Below are 21967 nucleotides of genomic sequence, written 5' to 3' on the forward strand. Positions count from 1 at the left end.
CCTTCTACCATAGTGTATCGAGAATAGCATATGTAATTAGAGTTGAAAGGAAACATTAACTCGAAGCAGAACTGCAAATACTAAAGTTATTAGAGGGCTTCCCTGGTGGCGCAGTGGTTGAGAATCTGCCTGCTAATGCAGGGGACACGGGTTCGAGCCCTGGTCTGGGAGGATCCCACATGCCGCGGAGCAACTAGGCCTGTGAGCCACAACTACTGAGCCTGCGCGTCTGGAGCCTGTGCTCCGCAACAAGAAAGGCTGCAATAGTGAGAGGCCCGCGCACTGCGATGACGAGTGGCCCCCGCTTGCCACAACTAGAGAAAGCCCTCGCACAGAAATGAAGACCCAACACAGCAAAAATAAATTAATTAATAAAAAAATAAAGTTATTAGAATTTTATTTTTGTTTATTTTTTAAAATTTTCTTGAAGTATAGTTGATTTACAATGTTGTGTTGATTTCTTCTGTACAGCTAAGTGACTCAGTTATACATATATATAGATATATATATTCTTTTTCATATTCTTTTCCATTATGGTTTGTCACAAAATATTGAATATAGTTCCCCATGCTATACAGTATGACCTTGTTGTTTTTCCATCCTATATATAATAGTTTGCCTCTGCTAATCCCAAACCCCTATTCCTTTCCTCCCCTACTCTCCCTCCCTCTTGGCAACCACAAGTCTGTTCTCTATACCTGTGAGTCTGCAGTTTCATAGATGTGTTGATTTGTATAGTATTTTAGACTCCACATATAAGTGACATCGTATGGTATTTGTCTTTCTCTTTCTGACCTATTTCACTTAGTATGATAACCTCTAGGTCCATCCATGTTGCTGCAAATGGCATTATTTCATTCTTTTTGATGGCTAAGTAATATTCCATTGTGTGTATGTATGTATGTATGTGTGTATATATATATATATATATATATATATATATATATATATATATATATATATATATATCACATCTTCTTTATCCATTCACTGTCAATGGACATTTAGGTTATTTCCATGTCTTGGCTATTGTAAATAGTGCTGCTATGAACATAGGGGTGCATTTATAATTTTCAAATTATAGTTTTGTCTGGGTATATGCCCAGGAGTGGGATTGCTGGATCATGTGGTAGTTCTATTTTCAGTTTTTTGAGGAACCTCCAAACCATTTTCCATAGTGGCTGCACCAGTTTACATTCTCACCAACCGTACAGAGGTTCCCTTTTCTCCACACCCTCTCCAGCATTTGTTATTTGTAGACTTTTTAATGATGGCTATTCTGACTGGTATGAAGTGGTCCTCATTATAGTTTTGATTTGCATTTCTCTAATAGTTAGTGATGTTGAGCATCTTTTCATGTGCCTATTGGCCATCTGTCAGAATTTTAATGAGAGCCCAAGGGCCAGTGAGCTAACTTTAAGTTGTTCATTCTTTCACTGAACTGGTACTGAGCACTGGGTCAAGTGCAGGAGTGGTCACCATAGATGAGACTGTACCCCATCTTCCAGATGGTCACAGAGCAGGAGAACAGACCTCCCCACCTTCTCCCTGGAACCAGTATGGGCTGAGGGGACCAGAGGTATAACTTGCTCTGGTTTTAGAAGGGTGGAGTCATACTTCTTTTGCTATAGGTGTAAACAGAACCCTAGGGAGGAAGATTAACTTATTTTAGAAAGAACTCAATTAAACACTTCTTAATTGGATCTGTAAAGTGAGAACTTCTACATAATTTTGAATGAGAATGAAACAAAGGTATTTTTTTAATGTGAGAATGATTTAGACCGAGTCATGAAACGAAAGATTTTCTTACTCACCATAAGTCTGGATTGCCTGTCCAGGCACGGCTAAAAGGTTGGAGAGCCTTTAGATGCGTTGGGAGGATGTTGTAGTGACAAGGATCTCCATGCTGTAACTAATGAATCCTGAGTCCCAACAGTAAAACCTAGATTCTTCCATATAATTTCCACTCCAGAAGAAGCAGGTGATTGATAGTTGATTGTTCCAACAATGATCGCACATCATTTGGTTTGAGCATTGGCCATGCATTTGTATCTTATTTGTAATAGGCTGATTCTAAGGAAAACAATTGAAATTAGAGGTTTCCTGATCATGTCAGCAGCTCTTATGTTAAATTCAAATGTTCATTCTAGTGGTGAAGCTTTCAGCTAGCCTTCATCATTATCCTACAATGTTTTTAAGTTACCAATATTTCAAACTTAAGTTTTAAAAAGTATGGACATACCCCACTCTCACAGACAACACCAAAACATTGAAATATCCAGGTAAATGCAATCAATTAAGCAGGAAGTTCCTGGATTATTAAATTTACATTCTTTACCAAGGGAAACATCAGTGCTATGGGTGCCTGAGGAAACGTCTAGAATGTCAGAATTAGAACTGGAAGTATGAAGGTATTGGGATGCCATCTACTTCTGTAATTAACTGTGATTCCAGGCAAACCTTCGTTCAATGGGTGTGTTTCCTCAATGCAAATAGGTGGATTCCACTATCTGATGACTAAGACCACGGTCAGCCCTAACATGGTGTGAAAATTACAAACTTACCTTTAGGGGTGTGGTACTAATTATTTGCTGAAGAAAGTCAGATTCTCAAATACTGTCATTTAGGATCACACCAAATAGGACTGAAATCCCACAAATTTATGTAGGATTCCTTTCTGGTTGGGCACAGACTCACAGAGAAGTGTGGGGATGCATCCCAGCATTTCAAGGGCTTTGCATGATTTTCTTAAAAAATTGTAAAATATCATGACAAGGTTCAGAAATGTGCATAAACTTTTAAAGCACCAGTAATCCCTACATTTTGATATGGCTCATTTTCAGATTACCTTCCACATATATACATTCTGTAGTTGCAATAGCTTTTAATACATATTTTGTACAACTTCCTACATATTCATTTTTATAATTTTAAGGGTGACATAAGACTATCACAATATATCATAATGATTACACTCTTACCCAGATATTAGATATATTGATTGTCCCATCATAAAAAGTGCTATAATGTAAAGTTTTGTGCATATAGTTACCTCAATCTGAGTAAAAATACTTGGTCAAAAGAACTGAATCTTTATGGCTGTTCCCACATATGGCCTTTTTGGTGGTTCTTTTTTTTTTTTTAAGGTGTACATACTATTTTACAATGTTACTAGCAATAAAGTCTACTGGCTTTGTTAAAATTATGACATCATTGAGAATTACTTTAAAAAATAGATTTTCTATTCTATGTTTCACTATCACAAGAATGAACATTTCTACTTGTTAATTTAATTTTGTTTCTTCTTGTGTATATTATTCTTTCATGTTCATCAATACTTCTGTTGGAAATTATTTTTTAAAAAACTCAGACTCCTAATAAAGGTAACCAATCTGTCATATCTGTCATATTTCTCTCACTATCGCTTTATTTTTATTTTCCATTGTGTAGAAATATAATTACATTAAAAATTTTCATTTTCTGTTATGATTTCTTCTTTTAAAATGAAGACGGTTATTTTTTCCATAGAGTTGACAGTCTATTTTGGTTTTCCCATAGTTTTGGATTTTATGAGATTTAACTTTCCTCTTATTCAAACTTGATTTATATGTTTATACTGTACATCATTTTCCAAAAGATTTAAACTGGTATTTCGCGTGTTATGAGTCCCAGCAGCAAAGCCTAGGCTCTTAAATATAATTTCCACTCTAGAAGAAGCAGGTGAACGATTGTTCCAACAGTGATCGCACAGCTTTTGGTGTGAGCATTGGCCATGCATTTGTATTTTATCTGTAATACTTGATTCTATTACAATTGAAATTAGTATTATTTTTAAAAATTTTTATTCATTTATTTTTTGGCTGCATTGGGTCTTTGTTGTGGTGCGCGGGCTTCTGATTGCGGTGGCTTCTCTTGTTGTGGAGCACGGGCTCCAGGTGCACGGGCTTCAATAGTTGTGGTGTGTGGGCTCAGTAGTTGTGGCTCGCAGGCTCTAGAGCTCAGGCTCAGTAGTTGCGGCGCACGGGCTTAGTTGTTCTGCAGCATCTGTGATCTTCCTGGACCAGGGCTCGAACCTGTGTCCCCTGCATTGGCAGGCGGATTCTTAACCACGGCGCCACCAGGGAAGTCCTAGAATTATTATTAATTGAAATTAGAGAAGGTTTCCTGATCAAGTCAGCGGGTATAACGTTAATTGAAAATTTCATTCTAGTGATGAAAGCCTTACATATGTTTTAACACTATTTTATGACTTTTGTCAAGCTTAAGTATTGTAAATTACAGACACAACCACTTTCACAGGTAATAAGGAAGTCTTGAGATCCCCAAGTAAATGCAGTTAATCAAGTAGGTGAGTCCAGCAAGGGAAGCTGAATTAAAGGTGCACCAAAGCAACTTCTTATGAGTCTAAGGTTACCTCAGAGTAGTTTGTCAGATTTTTATAAATCATTGGCTAAATGATGCTAGGGTAATTGGCTATTTGGGGGAAACATCACTGCTGTTCTTTCTGGATGCCATACTTCAAAAAGATATTTCAGATGGATCCCAGGGTTATCTGTAAAAAGTCAACTTCGTAAAAAATCAAAATGAACAGAATTAATCTAAAACCTTAAAGAAATGGAAGAAACCCAAAGGTGAAAATGGAAAGCTTTGATGACATAAATGTAAAATTCCTGTTAAACATTGTAAACAAAGTTAAATTTTCCTTAAAAGCCAATTTAAATTAAAAGGCAAACGATGGTTGGTGAAAAACTTATTTGTAACATGGATGGTTAAGCTGTGTTGCCTCGATTTGCCACTGCGCCACTAGGGAAGCCCCAAGATGCTTATTTATACTGATTTTATTTACTAAGGAAATAACGTCATGTCTCTATCAATATAATCTCATTCTGTGCTCCCAAGTCAGTGGATTTCTAAGTGACTCTATTCTTGGTGAATTTCACATGTCTCCAGTGGATTTGGGTGGAATGGTGAGTAGAGAGAAGTACTCTGGGGATTCTAGGGCATCTGGTTGTAAGACCACCATGGAAATTGTTTAACACGAGTTCTTCAGATTCCTCATTTGTTACTGAGCAAAACAAATGAGTCTCCTCTCTTTGGAAGCTGATGGGTTCTCTTTCACATGGGTTGTGAAATAAAAGTCTACCAAACCTTGCCACTTATAAGAACACTGAGGCAAATAAAATGTCCAGGTATGTAGTAGAGTGTCAGTGTCAGAATAGACTGGGTGGCTTAAACAGCAAATATTTATTTTTCACAGTTCTGGAGGCTGGAGGTCCAAGATCAAGGCTCCAGCAGACCTGGTATCTGGTGAGAACAATCTTTCTGATTCACAGACAGCTGCTTTCTTGCTGTGTTCTCACATGAAGGAAAGCAGAGAAAGAGAGAGATCATCCCTCTCGTGTCTATTTTTATAGGGAACACTAATCCGATTCATGAGGGCTCCATCTTCACACCCTAATTACTTCTGGAAGGCCCCACTTCCAGATACCATCACGTTGGGGATTTAGGCTTCAACATATGAATTTTGGGGAGCTACAAACATTCAGTCCATAGTAGTGTCCTAAAGCACTCTACACACGGCAGTTCATAGATGTTCTTCTCACTCAGGGAGAAAAAAGAAAAACCGTTCAGTACCTTTTAGCTCATTTGCTTATATAAATAATTTGGTACATTGATTATAGTGTCTAGATGGGAATTAGGAAACCTAGCTTCTTGACCTGCCTCTAGCATTAGCTGGCTGCACAGTGTAGACCTAGGCCAACTCACTTAACCTCTCTGAATATTAGTTCTTTCATCCTTAAAATGGAGATGTTACAACCAGTCACAACACCAATGTGCAATGACATATGTGAAAGTAATTGTATTAAAAAAAAAAGAACTATTAAATGCACAGAATTATACCATGTATAATTGCATAACCTGGGAGCCTGCCCGGGTAAATTTTCCTTGGAAGGCACAGATGGGTTGGGAGGGAATGGAGAGCTTGTAGTTGCTTCCTCTGTTCTTCAAGAGTAATGTCAGCTTTGGATAGCACATCTGTTCTTAGCCAGAAGAGAAGAAATCCTGAGTTAGGTAGAGAGATGCCCAGGAAATAAAACTCTAGAAGGAAGAATAGGAAGAAGGTTAATGGGAAGTTAAAACAACTAAGGTGTGGGAGAGAGGAAGACATATGCCTATTTAGCAGTTAAGTTTACTTTAATAAGACCTTGGGTCCAACATTAATAACAGAGAAACAAAGTAGAAGCACCTAAACATCCCATATCTTTAGCTGTGACTTGCTGTCAACAGACTTCTATTTTGGTCTTCCGTGTTACTGAGAACTCTTAGATTGAGACTTTATTAATTTTAAGGTCATTCAGGTGTAAGTGTAGTGCCTTAAGGCTTTTTGTTTTGTTTTGTTTTTTGCCTGTGGTCGTGATCATCTTTGTTTGTTTGTTTTTGTGACCAACTTTTATTTATATCTGTTTCAGAAAAGGTATTGTCTTTCCCACTTACCTAGCCTGATATCAAACTGCTCCCTCAAAAGTTTAGCTGGTGTTTGTAAAATATTTTTATAACTTAATTTAATTCAGTTGCACTTAAAATGTACAGTGTCCTGTGCTGGTCAAAAATAATAATAAGTCATCTTGGTGATTTGTAAAATGAGATATCAATTTGTTATTACCACCATTACCCTATTGTAAACAAAGTTGTAATATTTTCATTAGCATATATGTATCCTTAATAGAATTTATTAAATCCCTAGGGTTCAAGGGATATATATGTTCATTTTTCAGGGGTGATAGATCCATTTCACCACTTAAAATATTCTTTCTGATTATAAAAGTAACTATTTATTGCAGAAAACCTAAGTAGAAAAGATATAAAAACAATTTCTTAGAGAGCTATTGTTAATATTTTTTCATTTTCTTTTCTCTGTACATCTTATTTTGTGTATTTGAACTCATAATGTATATAAAGTGTTTTAATCTTTTTTCTGTTAAAATTGTAATCATTTTCTTTCATCATTAAAACTAAATTCCTGTTTAGTGATTATATAAATTCATAGTACAGATATTCCACCATTTTCATAATAATTTCCTAAAGTTGGATGCTTAAATTGCTTCCAGTATTTGGAAATGTTTGCTAAGTTGATAGGTGAATAATGTCTCTGTAAAGTATGTATTTCTTTAATTACTAATAATATTACATTTGAATATTTTTCAGATGTTAGCCAAGTTTTTAATGAACTGTCCAGTTTTATCCAAATGTTCTTAGTAGTTCTTACTAGTTAATTCATATAATATTTTATATTAAGGATATTAGCTATTTGGTAATACTTGTAAATACTTACAATTTGCCTTAACATGTTTTCTGATTATAAAAGTAAAATTCAATCATTAAATTTTTAAAGTACAAATAAGTACATAGAAGAAAATAAAACTTATTCCATCAGCATTCACATGTGTAATTTTAATGGAATTAACACTAGACAGTCTTGTTGGTACTCTGCTTAGTTCAGGTGACAATATAGAATATACTAGAAAAATTTTAGTAAATATTTACATTTAGAATTGTTACATAGTATTCCACTATACACATATGCCATAATTAATTAAGGATGGAAAGTTAGTGTTCAATTTTTCACTACTCGAAACCCTGTGGTATTCTTAAGGTAAATTATAAGTGAAATTACTGGACCCAAGTATGTTCACACCTTTACTTGATACAAATTACCCTTCCGGAAGGCTATGTAATTCAGTTCCCACTGGCAGTGTTCAGAATACCTGTTTCCTTGGTGCTCACTAAAAATCCATAGTTCTAATTTTTAATCAACTTTGTTGTATAGTTTACATATAACAAACGTACCCATTTTAAGTATACTGATCAATGAGGTTTTTTTAACATCTTTATTGGGGTATAATTGCTTTACAATGGTGTGTTAGCTTCTGCTTTATAACAAAGTGAATCAGTCATACATAAACATATGTTCCCATATGTCTTCCCTCTTGCATCTCCCTCCCTCCCACCCTCCGATCAATGAGTTTTAACAAACACATACATATACTCTTGTAACCACCACCCCAATCAAGATGTAGAATGTTTCCATTACCCCAAAAAGTTCCCTCTTGCACATTTTCATCTATCATCAATTCCCTCCTCCTACCCCAGGTAACTTGGGTAACCACAGATGTTTCCTGTCAGCATAGATGATATTCTATCACTATAAATTATATGGAGATATAAAATATATGGATATAAATGGAATCATATAGTACATGTATTCTTTGGGGTCTAGATTCTTTTGCTCAGCATGTCTTTGAGATCCATCACTGTTGCTGCCTGAATCGGTATGTTCTCTTATTGAGTAGAAAGCCATTTTACTGATGTACCAAAATGTGTCTATCACCAGGTGAATGATGAAACATTTGGGTTGATCCCAGGCTGGGGCTTTTGTGAATAAAGCTGCATATATGTTCACAGGTCTTTAAGCTACGACTCTCTAAAAAGAGATCCTTCATTTTCTTACCTGGGAGAAGATTTGTGGACTCTAGGTACATCACCTACTGTTTCAGGTCAAGCAGATTTCTCAAAGGCAAGCCATACCTTGTTTTAGGGTCCGATTAGCAGGATGAGGCAATGGGGCAGGCTATGATTTTGAGAGCATCTTGGAAGGCTCTCTGGGGAGCGCCTGATCGCCCTCCTCCTGTAGCAGCCGCAAGCATAAGGCTCCTATTGCTCACAGCCCTCCCCCACGATGTCTTCTGGCTCCTGACAAGTCTAAGAACCCTGCTAAGTCAGGCCTGGCCTCTTCCCATGACGGGGGGTGGGTCAGAGGAGAAAATAACGACAGGCATCATGCTGTTTACTGCCACATCCCCTAAATAGCTCCAGGAGGCAGTGGCAGGGCCAGGCTACCCTACAGGCCACTTGAGCCCCTGCCCAATGGCCTCTAGGGTATTCTGTGCCCTCTTCTCAGCTACATGAGAATTGTGTGCTCAGGACTCCGTAGAATTCCGTGCAGTGTTTGCAGGGCCTGCCTTCTGGAAGTAGAATGCAAACTTCTTGAGAGCAAAGGATCATGCCTTATACAAATTTTTCTATGTACGAGGCACACAGTAGGTACTCACATAGGGTGTAATGTAAAATCAGAACCTGAGACATGGGCATGGCTTATAAACACTCAATAGTGTTTGAAAGCTAAAGTAGGGTCTTTAACAAACAAATGCTTCCGATAACATAGTTTTCCCTGGAATTGAAATTAGTGATGGAGGGCAGTTGTAGCTTTTGTTTCGTGTTGTTGTGCACATGTTATTTTGTACAGCTATTTTTCGTAAAAGAAACCAAAGACAATCATTAAACACCATTCCCTCTCTTCTCTTCCCAATCTCCCTTCTGTGGCAACCTCTGAAATTCTGAGATTCTAAGAGAAGTTTCCAGAACCTAAATATGGGAAACAGATACATTTGGGGAGTTATTTGTATTAAAGGCAATATGATAACAAATGCCATGAGTGGGATGGGAATAAGATTTTACAGAGAAATAAATGGTTTACAGACAGCTTTTCAGGAAAATCTCTCTCACAATAAAGGAAGATAGTTCATTAGAGTAAGGGCCTAAGTTTTCAGACCACAAGAGCCTGGAGTGATGACACAGATTACACCTCATTACACAGTACATCTGTTACTAAGTCTAAAGTCACTATGCTCGCTGCATGACAGGCAGTAAGTCGGGAGACAAGTTATTGGGGGAACTTTATTTGGAAAACCAGCAGACTGAGAAGGTGGCCGACTAATGTCCTAGAGAACCATCTTACCCCAGTCAGAATTCAGGCTTCGTTTATGCTAACAGGTGAGGGGCAGGGGTGAAGGGGGAGTTGGTTGGTGTAAACTTCTTGGTGCCGGAATCCTTTGTTCTTGCAGCTGTCCATGTAGGTCAGGTCACGATGTTCCCGTAAACCTCCAACAAGACAAATGTTATTCTCTGTTCTGCACTTTTTGTCTTTATATGAATGGGAAAGTGTTGTACTCTTAAAGGTCAGAGCCTTGAGAATGGGCCGTCCTGTATATTGCAGGCCATAGGCAACATTCTTAACTCAAAGCAAAAGCAATAGAATACAAAGGTTGAAGTAAAAGAAACAGATCTAATATGGAGTCAGATTTGTTCTTCCCTATTATATCTCTTTCACGAACATCAACTCTTATGTTTGCTCATGGCAGAATGAGGTTTTGATGGGGCATGTCTCTCTTCCCTCAGTTCACTGACATTGGGACCTTCGAGACGGTGTGGCAGGTCAAGTTTTACAATTACCACAAGCGAGATCACTGCCAGTGGGGAAGCCCCTTCTCCGTCATTGAGTACGAATGCAAGCCAAATGAGACCCGCAGTCTCATGTGGGTGAACAAGGAGTCCTTCCTCTAAAGATGGCGCTTTCTGATGCTGTTGGACAGTCTCTTCAAAGATCCACTTTTAGATAACCCAGCACAAGCCTTCACCAAGGCACACCACTCCGTTGCTGTCTCCCATTGGGTGCCAATTATCTACTAGCCCTGATTATTCTGAATGTGTAATTCCCCTCTGATGCGATGTCCCTGACATAAAAGGTCATGATGTACCCTGCCCAAGAGACTCCCTTTCTGTATTCTGTGTTGGTGTTCCTGCCTCCAGTTGCTCTTGCTCATGCTGGTGGCCACTTGGAGGAGCTCCGTGGAATCCGCAGGCTGTGTCCCACACTTAACTTTTCCACTGAATGACTGTGCTCTTTTGTTTCCAAGTTGAGTGCTTCCCTCTTTTTTGTTCAATGTTAAATAAAAAATAACAGTGTGCTTGGGTTCCATCCCAAGTGTGCAAGGGTAACATGTAACTTGGGATGTTTTCCATCTGTGTCAAAGTAGCCTTTGTGAAAATGTGATGCAAACAGCAGTCAATGGGACTCAAGTGTTGTGCTTTCTATAAACAGCTCGGCTATTTCAGGGAAGAATAATGACGAAAGAAAAGGACAAATATTTAAGAAGTGTTTGTAACATATTACAACTCAAATAATGTAAGGTATTGTGCTGTGGCCTAGTGGAAGTGGGAATGAGCCTTGTGTGGACCACTGTTAAACAAGGTGACCAAAGTGACAGGGTTAACTCTTTGGCAAGTGACTGTGGTGTCCAAACAGGCATGCTGATGGCCTCCCTACATTCCCCTCCACTTGAACTTTGTAAAACTGTGTATGGAACTATAATCAACTTTTGATATTTCTTAATAAAGGCATTGAAAATCATCCCTGACTTGCCTTCTTAATTTGGGCAATATCTGTCTAGCAGGTGGACCTCTGCTCCAGGCCAGCTCTACTAAGATTGCTACTGAATCCAGGCAGGTACCGCTCACCACACGACAGGTCAGTAAATCAAGAGATGAGGTGGAGGGGCACAGAATAATGACTTTATTCGGAAAGCCAGCAGACCAGGTAGATGGTGGACTACTGTCCCAAAGATTAGAATTCAGGCATCTTTTATATTGAAAGGGGAGGCGGTGTGGCTGTTTGTTGCAAACTTCTTGGTGCCGGAATCCTTTGTTCTTGCAACTGTCCATGTAGGTCAGGTCACGCTGTTCCTGTAAACCTCCAACAAAACAAATGTTATTTTCTCTTCTGCAACTTTTTAATCTCTCTATGATTGGGAAAGTGTTACACTTTTAAAGGTCAGTGCCTTGAGAATGGGCTATCCTGTATATTTCAGACTATAGGCAACATTCTTTTACCAAAGGTGCAGAGCCAGCATGACCAAGCACAGGCAACAGAGCACAAGGATTAGAGCTAAAGGAATAGATCCAATATGGAGTCAGGTTTGTTCTTCTCTGTTACAAGACCGCCATCTATGTTGCAGGGTGAGGGGGATATACCTGGAGTAGAAATAGCACACTTAACTCATAGATCAATTCTGACCATTAAACAGGGAATACTCTACCGGCTGCAACAAAGCTAGCACAGGCTTGGGCTCTTGGTGGACAATCAAAAAATGCTTGTTCCTATCCTCTCTCCATTCCTCCTTCCAGGGTGACCACACCCCTATCAGCCAGCTATATAGCTGAGCAGCTTTAGGATGTGGTGCTGTAACAGTGCATGTGCATCAGGATGGAGACCTCCTTGCCTGCTCCCAGGCACTGCAAGGTACCTGGCACAAAGCCTGTACTCCATGTAGATTGAGGATGAATTCCCTAAGAAGCAAAGAAACATTCTCTTGAAAAGTAACAATATTGTAATGTTCACTTGGAAGCACAGATCCTATTGGGTTGGAAAAAGTTAGTTGGGGATTTGTTTTTTTGTTGCCTTGTGAACCTTCCATGTAAGAATATGCAAGGTTAATGGGACTATTGCAAAGAAACAGTTTCTTGTGGAAATGAATGTGGAAGGCTGGCCCCAAACCCTCTGCACCTGTGTTACTTACCTGCAATGAGGCTGTGCTGCCAGCAGGGCACAGTAATGCCTTGGATTTGGGCTAATCACGAGCGGTGTTAAAAGAGAGGAGTATGCTTCTCAATTCGCTTGTTTTTCAAAAACGATAGTGTCTATTAACTGTTGCTAAATATAAGTGCTAATCTGCTCCTAATTACTGTATTTTAAAAGCCAACACTCTTCAAACACTGAGATATTTAAAGCAATGGGTTTACCATAGACAGAGGCTTAAGTTTTATTCCAGAATATCCAGTGGAAATGCAGTTATTAGAAGGTGGGCAAATGTGAAAACTACATATCTTAGCCTATTGAAACATTTGATGAGTAAATATTTTCATTTGGGAAACAAGGACTCTCAAGCTAGTGACTCATCCATCAGAGTCTTAGTATTTGCCTTGAGGGGTGGAAGCAATATTGCGGCTTTTGCCCATTTCCATTTTTGAGTTGGGAATGACTTAAGGCAGGGCTGGGGGAAACATGGCCCATGTCACTGGACACACCCTCCCACCGAAGAGCCCCAGCCCAGAAGCTGGAGCATCGAAGTCCCGGAGACACACTGGGTGAGTTCAACTGCTCACCATCATTCTTCTTGTGGCTAAGATGAGTTCGGCTAGTAGACTTCAAAAGCACATTAAGATTTATGGTTTGTACCTCTACTTTATTCTCCTTATTTTGTTTAAATGTGTGTGTGCGCGCATGTGTGTATGTTTCCCTTGAGGCTAAGAGGTAAGGTTGAATCAAGGGAGGTGGGGAGGGGATGGAGATGAAGTAAACAGGAAATCTTAACAGCTAATCTGCCACCTTAAGTGATCTCTCCTGGCATCTACTGTTCTACTTATGATTGGACTCAAGCCCAGTCTCTCTGGCTACTTCTCAGCATAGCTCTCCTCCTACTTCCAGATTCAAGTGCTCAGCTATATCAAGCTGCTGAGTTGTAACTTTGCCCCTCAGCCATCTGGAAGGCTATTTTTATACAAGTTGTAGCCATGTCTCTCTACTTCTAAGCATCGGGTGGCTACCCAGAAGCTTGAGGAACTAGGCCATCCTTCTAATTATTATGATGACTGAAACACTTTGGAACAGGTGGGAGAGTAGAAATGCCTTGAATTTCTATTTTGTGACACCTTGCTTATTGAGAAGTCACTTATCCAACCATCTAAGCCATCCAGATCCCAGTTGAGAACAGAAAACATGCCAAAAAGTAAAGATCTCTGTCACAGATGTCACCAAGTCCATCCACTAAAGGCTTGGGTCTTCACTCAAAGCCTCATGACTCGTATTTTAAAGACGGTTCTAACTTATAAGGTGATCTAGTGTCTGGCTCTTAGGAAATTGGATGCAGAATAATTAGAGGAAAGAAGGCAATTTGTAGAGACAGATATACTGAAAATAAATTTTTTTCACAGAGAGAGGACCAAGAAAAAATGTTGAAAGAAGATAAAATAAGTCAAAAACTATAATAGATAGGGACATAATCCTGAATTAAACCACAATAGTTTCTGTGGATATCAAATAAAAATTGATATACATCATCATGACTCTTATTTAGGAAGATTATCCATTATTTTCCCAAATGTTTCATCATGACCCAGTGTTTAAGAGTTCAGATTCTGGAGCCAAGATGCCGCAATTCAAATCCTTGTTAACTGTGTGACCTTAGACAAGTCACTTAATATCTCTGCGCTTACATTTTTAAAACTAATTAATTATTTTTGGCTGCGTTGGGTCTTCGTTGCTGCGTGCTGGCTTTCTTTAGCTGCGGGGAGAGGTGGCTACTCTTCCCTGCGGCGCGCGGGCTTCTCATTGCGGTGGCTTCTCTTGTGGCGGAGCACGGGCTCTAGGCGCACGGGCTTTAGTAGTTGTGGCACGTGGGCTCTAGAGCGCAGGCTCAGTAGTTGTGGCGCACGGGCTTTGTTGCTCCGTGGCATGTGGGAATCTTCCCAGACCAGGGCTCAAACCCTTGTCCCCTGCATTGTCGGGTGGATTCTTAACCACTGCACCACCAGGGAAGTTCTGAGTTTAAAGTTTTTCATTTGGAAAATGGAGATAATAAAAATATTTACTTTAAAGAGTGGTTGTGAGGATTAAATACGTTAATGTAGATAAAATTGTGACTGGCACATAACATTATTACTTGGTACATTTTGTTTAAAAAGTCAGAGAGGACAAAATACATTTTTAAACAAAAGTATTAAAAATGCAAAGAGGAAAACTGAAGGTGTTTAAAAGAATATTCCATGCATGGGTGATGGTCAAAGCTTGTGCTCTGGTCTTATACAAAAAATGAAGAAGAAGAAGAAGATGATGAAGGAGAAGGAGGAAGAAGAAGATGAGGGGGAGGAGGGGAAGGAAGGAGAGGAGGAGGAGAAAGAGAAGGAAAAGAAGGAAAGAGGAGGGGGAGGGGGCAGAGAAGGAGAAGAAGGAGAAGGAGAATGTATGTAGAGACAATATTTTTAATTATTTAAAAATAAATAGTTTGAAGTAATGTATTTTAAGGTATGTTAGGGAAAGACTTTCTCCACAAACAGGTTTCATACGCGCAGGCTCAGCAGCCATGGCTCACGGGCCCAGCCGCTCCGCGGCATGTGGGATCCTCCCGGACCGGGGCACGAACCCGTGTCCCCTGCATCGGCAGGCGGACTCTCAACCACTGCGCGCCACCAGGGAAGCCCATAGAGTCTCTTTTACAAAGACCCAGTTCTTAAATAATATGCAAACATCCGGACAGAATCAGAGAACTTAAAATCTGAGAAATGTCAAGAGTGATGTCAAAAGTTCTATTTGTTATTTCTTCTTTTTTAAAAAACAAATTTATTTATTTTTGGCTGTGTTAGGTCTTTGTTGCTGCACACCGGCTTTTTCTAGTTGCAGCGACGGGGGGCTACTCTTCATTGCGGTGCACGGGCTTCTCATTGTGGCGGTTCCTCTTGTGGAGCACGGGCTCTAGGTGCACGGGCTCAGTAGTTGTGGCTCACGAGTTCTAGAGCACAGGCTCAGTAGTTGTGGCGCACGGGCTTAGTTGCTCCGCGGCATATGGGATCTTCCTGGACCCGGGATCGAACCGTGTTCCCTGAATTGGCAAGCACATTCTTAACCACTGCGCCACCAGGGAAGTCCCTATTTGTTATGTCTTTTAATCCTCCCAACAGCTCTGTGAGGTAGGCAACGCATGTCATATGTCCGTTTTACAGAAGAAAAATGTCTCAGATTTTGAAAAATAAGGCTCAAGTTTAAACAGCTGATTTTACAAGAAATGACTTTATTTGACTCTCAGTTTTCTCGTTTGTGAAATGGTGACAATACTATCCACTTCAGAGTGTGTTAGGATTAAATAATGTCACAAGCAAAATACCTTCCTTCTCTTCTCCTCATCACCCTCCTTCTGATGCTTTTTATTTAAAACGACTTCATCCTGTGCCCACACTCCCGCCGTGTTTGTTTTTTTAACCGGTGGTTTTGCCTTCCTTTATTTGCAGTCTACTAGATCAATGACTTCCCCCCCCAAAATTACTGTGAATTGATTAAGTCTATATAGATGATTCTAAATTATTGTCAATAAATAAAAGCATTCCATTTCTAGAAACTCTGTATTCAGTTAGAAACCTATAGCTCTCTGCACAGCAAATTACTTGAAGAGGACCTTGACTACTTGAAGTCATAGGAACTAGTGTTCGAGCACTAGATAAGACTAATTCTGTTTTTTTTTTTTAGCAAGTATGGTATTTTATTCCCCATTTACTGACCAATGAAAAATATGACAATATTTTTGGCCTCACTCTTGTGCTGGAATAGTAATCCTGACAGGCACTCTAGCCTCTGCCCACGGTGGATTTCTGATTCTCCTTCAGGTATTCAGAGCTGGGACTGTCTCCTTGACACTGCACAGCCTGTACCCTCTGCTTGGAATGCCCTGCTCCATTTTCTTCTTAGCAGATGCCTTCAAGTGCCAACTTAAATGTCACGTCAGCTATGAAGTCTTTCCTGACTCCTCTAAAGTGTAGAGTCAAGAATAATTTTGAAATCGTGTTTATTCAGATATTTTCTTTGATGACCCTGTTTCTGAAAAGCGTCACCAGCTTCCATCTAACTTCTGCCTTTCTGGAGTTCTCTGGATGGCTTCCACATTTTCTGACTGACTCAGTGAGAATGAGCTGACTCAGTAAAAAAAGTGATGAGATTCTAGAAAGAGCTAGCTGGATGGCTGACTGGCTGGGAAAAAAAAAAAAAAAGCCAAGGAGTTTGGAATATATTAGCCTTCAATGGGTTAGTCCTGCTCCCTTTAAAGGAAACTGAAAGAAGGCAGGTAGATGAGTAAGAAAAAGCATCTGAGTCTTCTCTCTGATGTTTCTTGAAGTGAAGATGCCTTTTCATGTTAGTATTATTAATGATGACGGGGTTAAGGTGTGCAGTGCTTTGAAGGAGTCTATTTATGTCAGGGTCGTCATTTTGTGCTACCCACAAAATGTTTCCAGCCCTCCCCTGCCTAGGCACATGACAGGACTGCACTCTCATGACTGGGGTAGGGCCATGTGAGAGGAGCTCAGGCCAATGAGTTGTGAGCTGAAACGATGTATGTTGCTTCCAGGCTGAAACAGCCGACCGCCTGTGCAATACCCAGCAGAGCTCTCTTTCCCTTTGCCATGGCAACCGTCCGCTTTCAAGATGATCTATCATCCCGCATCCTGGAGTGAGAAGACATGAAGCAGAACCCTAGCCAAACTTTACTGGACCTAGAGCATAAGTGAGAAGTAAACTTTTCTCCCTAAACTTTTATTGTGAAAAATGTTGAAATAGGCAGAAAAATTGAAAGAAGTGTACAACCGAAATCCACAACCCATCACCTGGATTTTATAGTTAACATTTTGCTATCATTGCTTTATCACTTATCTATCCATCCATCCATTCCTCTAAGCTACATCAATCCCTCTTTTTGGAGGGGGGAAGAATGAGAAACTATTGTAAAACACTGCTGAGATTTGGGGGTTGTGTATTATCACAACGTAATCCAGCCTTTTCTTCTCTACAGCATCTGAGTTGCCCCGGCCAGCTACTCTCTTTTTCTGCTGAGGACTCTATAGTGGAACTACTCCAAAAAGAAAAAGTGTTTTAAGTTGGTTTTAATTGTTTTAAGTTAGTTCTAAGAAATCATTTCCTGCCAGGGAAAGTTAAAAATCCTGGGATGAGTTAGGAGAAAGATTAAGCCATCTTTTTTCTCTTATGGGCTTAAAAATAAGATAAACGCTGACTGAGCTAGTTTGGATAGGGTTCTGTTTAGAGGCGGGCTGGGGGGGATGGATTAAATGGGGAAAAGAAACGCAAAAAATCACATTCACTGTGCGCCTGTTTTGTGGCAGATGTTCTATGTATAGGATCTTGTGACATCCTTCAAACCACCCCATAATATACATAAGATCTTCATTGTTAACATGAGGATATTAAGCTCAGAGAGGTTAATATCACAGCTAGTGTGAGTGGAAGAGGCAGAATGAAAACCCAAATGATTCCAATACATTTATCCTCCACTAGAAGTCAAGGAGGTATGGGGATATATGTATATGTATAGCTGATTCACTTTGTTATACAGCAGAAACTAACACACCATTGTAAAGCAATTACACTCCAATAAAGATGTTAAAAAAAAAGAAGTCTATGAACCCTTGATCTCTGACAGCCCCAGAAGCTGACATTTCCCTCCCACTGAAAAGGCTGTCCACAGAGAGACATGGCCCATGAGCTAAGTAGCTCTTGCTTGTCTGAGTAGGAAGGGAGAGCTGAGCCAACTTCCTTGGGAAGACAACCTAAGAACCCATTTAGAACTTGGGATTGTGAGAATCTGTCCTCATCCTGTAGAAGGAACTCAGTCCTGAATGACCATTCCCTTCAAATATTGAACACAGGTTATCTTCTTTAACTTTGCTATGGAGCTTAACCTTTCCCTAGTGATCTTTATGAGATTTAAGGCCTTAAAATAAAACTTGGATACTCAAAGGGACAGCATGAGGGAGTTTCCTAGGGGATGGAATTGTTCTGTATCCTGGTAGTGGTGGTATTTGCATGAATCTATAAAGGTGTTAAAACTCATAGAAACGGACGCAACACACACATACACACACAGAGTTCATTTTACTGTATGTTTACTTTTTCAAAACCTGAAGACACTGATGCAGAAGGGCCCCTGAGACTAGAAATCAAGCTGCCGGGGTCAAACCATCTCCACAAAGCATCAGGGAATACAATTCCAGAGGGCAGACCACTGAACAGACTTCCAAGGGGTAGGTGCCAGTGCAGTCCTCTCCTCTTTCCTTCACTTATATAAATCCTTCCGGAAAACTGACAAGTCAGATGTTCCTCATAAACAATCAGAGGAGAGTTCAGTGTTTTCCACAGACGGTCTGCTGATCCTCTGTGTCTTCATCAAGGCTGGAGTCACGAGGCTGAAGACCAGGCAGGCCAAGGAGACCACGCCTGAGAAGGCAGGACCTAGCAAATGTGGGTCAGAGAAGAACCTAAATCAGAAACTGGGTTAATTCAACTGGGTTAACCTCAGTGGATCTGAGGAAATCAGAGTCTGTAGAGCTGAGAGGCGTTTACCAGAAGGAAGGTCACAGGAATGAGAAGTCAGGGCAAGTCTAGGCAGATCCACGTGGCCGAGGCTGGAGCGCCTGGACCCTGGAGAACTGGAGCTCTGCCCCCGGTGGACATTGGCTGCCTGAAAGTCCCACCTCTGCACAGGAGCCTAAGCCGTGTCCACCTCTGTCTCTGCAAGAGCCCTTTGCTTAGTGGTTTCGAGCCTTCACTTTGGCCAGATACATGTGGTTCTTGGCAGTCCCACACTGTCTAGAGCCCGTGAATCTTTTCGGAGCTCATTTATCTCAGGAGGGAAATTGCCTGAGCAGACTTGAAGGCAGGGGTGGGAGCCACCTGCTGAAGACACCAGGGAGCATTTGGCAGGGTGGGTGGGGAAAGGAGATGGAACAGAGGAGAGGGGGCTGGGAGCTATCCCACTCTTCCCTCCCTCCTGCATCTGGTGCCCCAGGAGCTGCTCTGAGCAATGCCTCTCGAATGCGTTGGCGTGAACTTGTACTTGTTCCTCCCTCAGGGAATGAGAGAAGACAGGCTGAAAGCTGCTAAAATGCTTGGAGAACATCCAGGGAGAGGCTTGTCAGAAATGCAATATATTAATGAAAACAGCTTGGGCCTGGCTAAATAGTGACTCTTGGAACAAAACAAACAGATGGGCGTTGACGACAATTGGTCTGAAAAAGAAAGAGTCCAGGCCTTGTATACATAGCCTGGTGCTCCGTGAGAGTCTTCACAGAGTTCACTGCACCGTGGTCTTCTTCAGCTTAGGCTAGTATCCATTTATTCTCAGGAGCGCCAACAACCACTAAATCAAGGCATCCCTTATGGGCGTAAGCACATTCTCCAGTGTCTGCCATCTCCAGGAACAAAGGTTCTCTGCTTTTTCTTTTTTTTTTTTTTCAGATTATTTGCTTTGCATTAATAATCTGCAAGGGCCTCTCACAGGCCATCGGAGTGATCTCAGATGCTTGTTAAAATGTAGATTCCTGAGCTCTACATTTTCACACCTGACAAATTAGGTGGACTCTATGAGAGTAATTCCAAAGCATCTGCATGGTGGTTACCAAGGGGGAGGGATTGGGGTTAGCAGATGTAAGATATTATGTATGCAATGGATAAACAGCAAGGTCCTAGCACAGGGAACTATATTCATATCCTATGATAAACAATAAAGGAAAAGAATATTTAAAAAAAGAATGTATATATATATATATGTAACCGAATCACTTTGCTGCACAGCAGAAATTAACCCAACATTGTAAATCAACTATACTTCAATTAAAAAAGATATCTGGGAAGTGGAAAAAAATCACCCCATAATATTTAGTTTGATTCCATTTCTTTTTTTTTTTTTTTTTTCTTTGCGGTACGCGGGCCCCTCACCGCTGTGGCCTCTCCCACTGCGGAGCACAGGCTCCGGACGCGCAGACTCAGCGGCCATGGCTCACGGGCCCAGCCGTTCCGCGGCATGTGGAATCTTCCCGGACCGGGGCACGAACCCGTGTCCCCTGCATTGGCAGGCAGACTCCCAACCACTGCGCTACCAGGGAAGCCCCTCCATTTCTGTTTTTAAAAACTAAGTGCAGGGAGACAGACAGATTGGGAAAGAGACAGAGAGAAGGAGAAAGAGAGAGAGACAGAGAGAGAGGTCGGGATTTGAGGAAATACATAGCAAAGGCAGGTTACTATTAATAAGAATAATAAGGAAGAGCAGTGGGGTTGGGAGAGGGAACAGAAGGACCCTTGACAATTTACTCTGAATTCTCGCGAGTTTTTAAACTGGTCTTAACAATGAGTTCTACTGATGTATGCTTTTTGTAAGTTTTTACAGCAATTTTTAAAAAGATACTTACACATATTCCTGGCTGCCACTAGGTGGTACCGGCGGCAGGACAGACTGGACGACCTTGAAGCTTCTTGGGCTCCTCCATGACACCTCAATGTGGGTCTAACTTCCTAACTTCAAAGAGTGAAACAAATTAATGCACCAACTATTAGAGCTCAGGGCTCCAAGCCCCAGACTTCCCTCTTATTCCTCTTTAGATGGGAGAAGAGGATTTTCTATTTAATTGGTATAAAAATATTTTCAAGTAAAAAAAAAGTTCTTTCCGTATCAATCTAAGTTGTACAGTTTGGTTCACATATATTCAGTTCATCTCAAGATCTCCACCTTACAATGATATTCCCAAGTCAAATCTTAATCAGATGCATAAAAATAATCGAACTCTTCTCTGTGATGCAACCTCATCACCCGAGGTTCCCTAATTCCAGGACCAGGCCTTTCTTTCCATCCACTTACCCTTAATTCTCTTGGGCAGTCACATCTTCCATCACCTCAGTTGATGTGGGCAGAAGACAGAAATGTTACACTTATCTTCTTTCTCCATCCTTAATCCTTATCCTGTTCTGAAGCTAGTGAAGGGCTCTGATTGTTCAGAGATCTGTTTACACCCCATTTGAGAGACTACTGAGAAGCCCAAGTCTTCCTCCTCCCGACCCTGTAGTTTATTATCCTCTCCAAGGGGAGAGAAAATGTCAAGGCGAGAAAGTGAATGCAAACATCCACATGCTTTGTACTAATATTTAGACTTCATCATACACTTTTTTTTTTTTTTTTTTTTTTTTTTTGCGGTACGCGGGCCTCTCACTGTTGTGGCCTCTCCCGTTGCGGAGCACAGGCTCCGGACGCGCAGGCTCATCGGCCATGGCTCACGGGCCCAGCCGCTCCGCGGCATGTGGGATCTTCCCGGACCGGGGCACGAACCCGTGTCCACTGCATCGGCAGGCGGACTCTCAACCACTGCGCCACCAGGGAAGCCCCGTCATACACTTTTTAAAGGTAAGAACTATGCTTTTCCGTTACTTCTTGTCTCCCCTCAGCACCTCCCAATATGCTCCACCCACAACGGTTTTTTAATACTGTATTGCCTCAGTGACTGGCTGGCCTCTTGTTCACATCTGGGG

General features: G+C 40.8%; 1 protein-coding gene and 2 long non-coding RNA genes across 4 annotated transcripts in view; 1 reads left to right on the forward strand and 2 right to left on the reverse strand.

Annotated features, from left to right (window-relative positions):
* The window catches only part of PPP3R1 (protein phosphatase 3 regulatory subunit B, alpha), a 113218-nt gene that overhangs the window by 9196 nt on the left and 82055 nt on the right, over positions 1–21967 (forward strand). Inside the window, exon 3 of one of the 2 annotated variants that reach the window (XM_067704867.1) lies at positions 10237–11248. The exons of the other annotated variant lie outside the window; for it this stretch is intronic. Coding sequence (XP_067560968.1) covers positions 10237–10401 — 165 coding nt within the window. The 3' untranslated portion in view covers positions 10402–11248. Of the gene's footprint in view, positions 1–10236; positions 11249–21967 lie in introns of those variants that run through there. 2 annotated transcript variants of the gene reach the window in all.
* Positions 3128–8753, reverse strand: LOC137206159 (uncharacterized). Its single transcript, XR_010934487.1, has 3 exons — positions 8510–8753; positions 5902–6099; positions 3128–4128 (listed from the first exon to the last, which is right to left on the reverse strand). It is a non-coding gene; the product is annotated as an uncharacterized lncRNA (long non-coding RNA).
* Positions 18539–21392, reverse strand: LOC137206160 (uncharacterized). The gene is made up of 3 exons (XR_010934488.1): positions 21303–21392; positions 20857–20963; positions 18539–18901 (listed from the first exon to the last, which is right to left on the reverse strand). It is a non-coding gene; the product is annotated as an uncharacterized lncRNA (long non-coding RNA).

The sequence above is a fragment of the Pseudorca crassidens genome, chromosome 14 (genome assembly GCF_039906515.1).
Source record: "Pseudorca crassidens isolate mPseCra1 chromosome 14, mPseCra1.hap1, whole genome shotgun sequence".
NCBI classification, from domain to species: Eukaryota; Metazoa; Chordata; class Mammalia; order Artiodactyla; family Delphinidae; genus Pseudorca; species Pseudorca crassidens.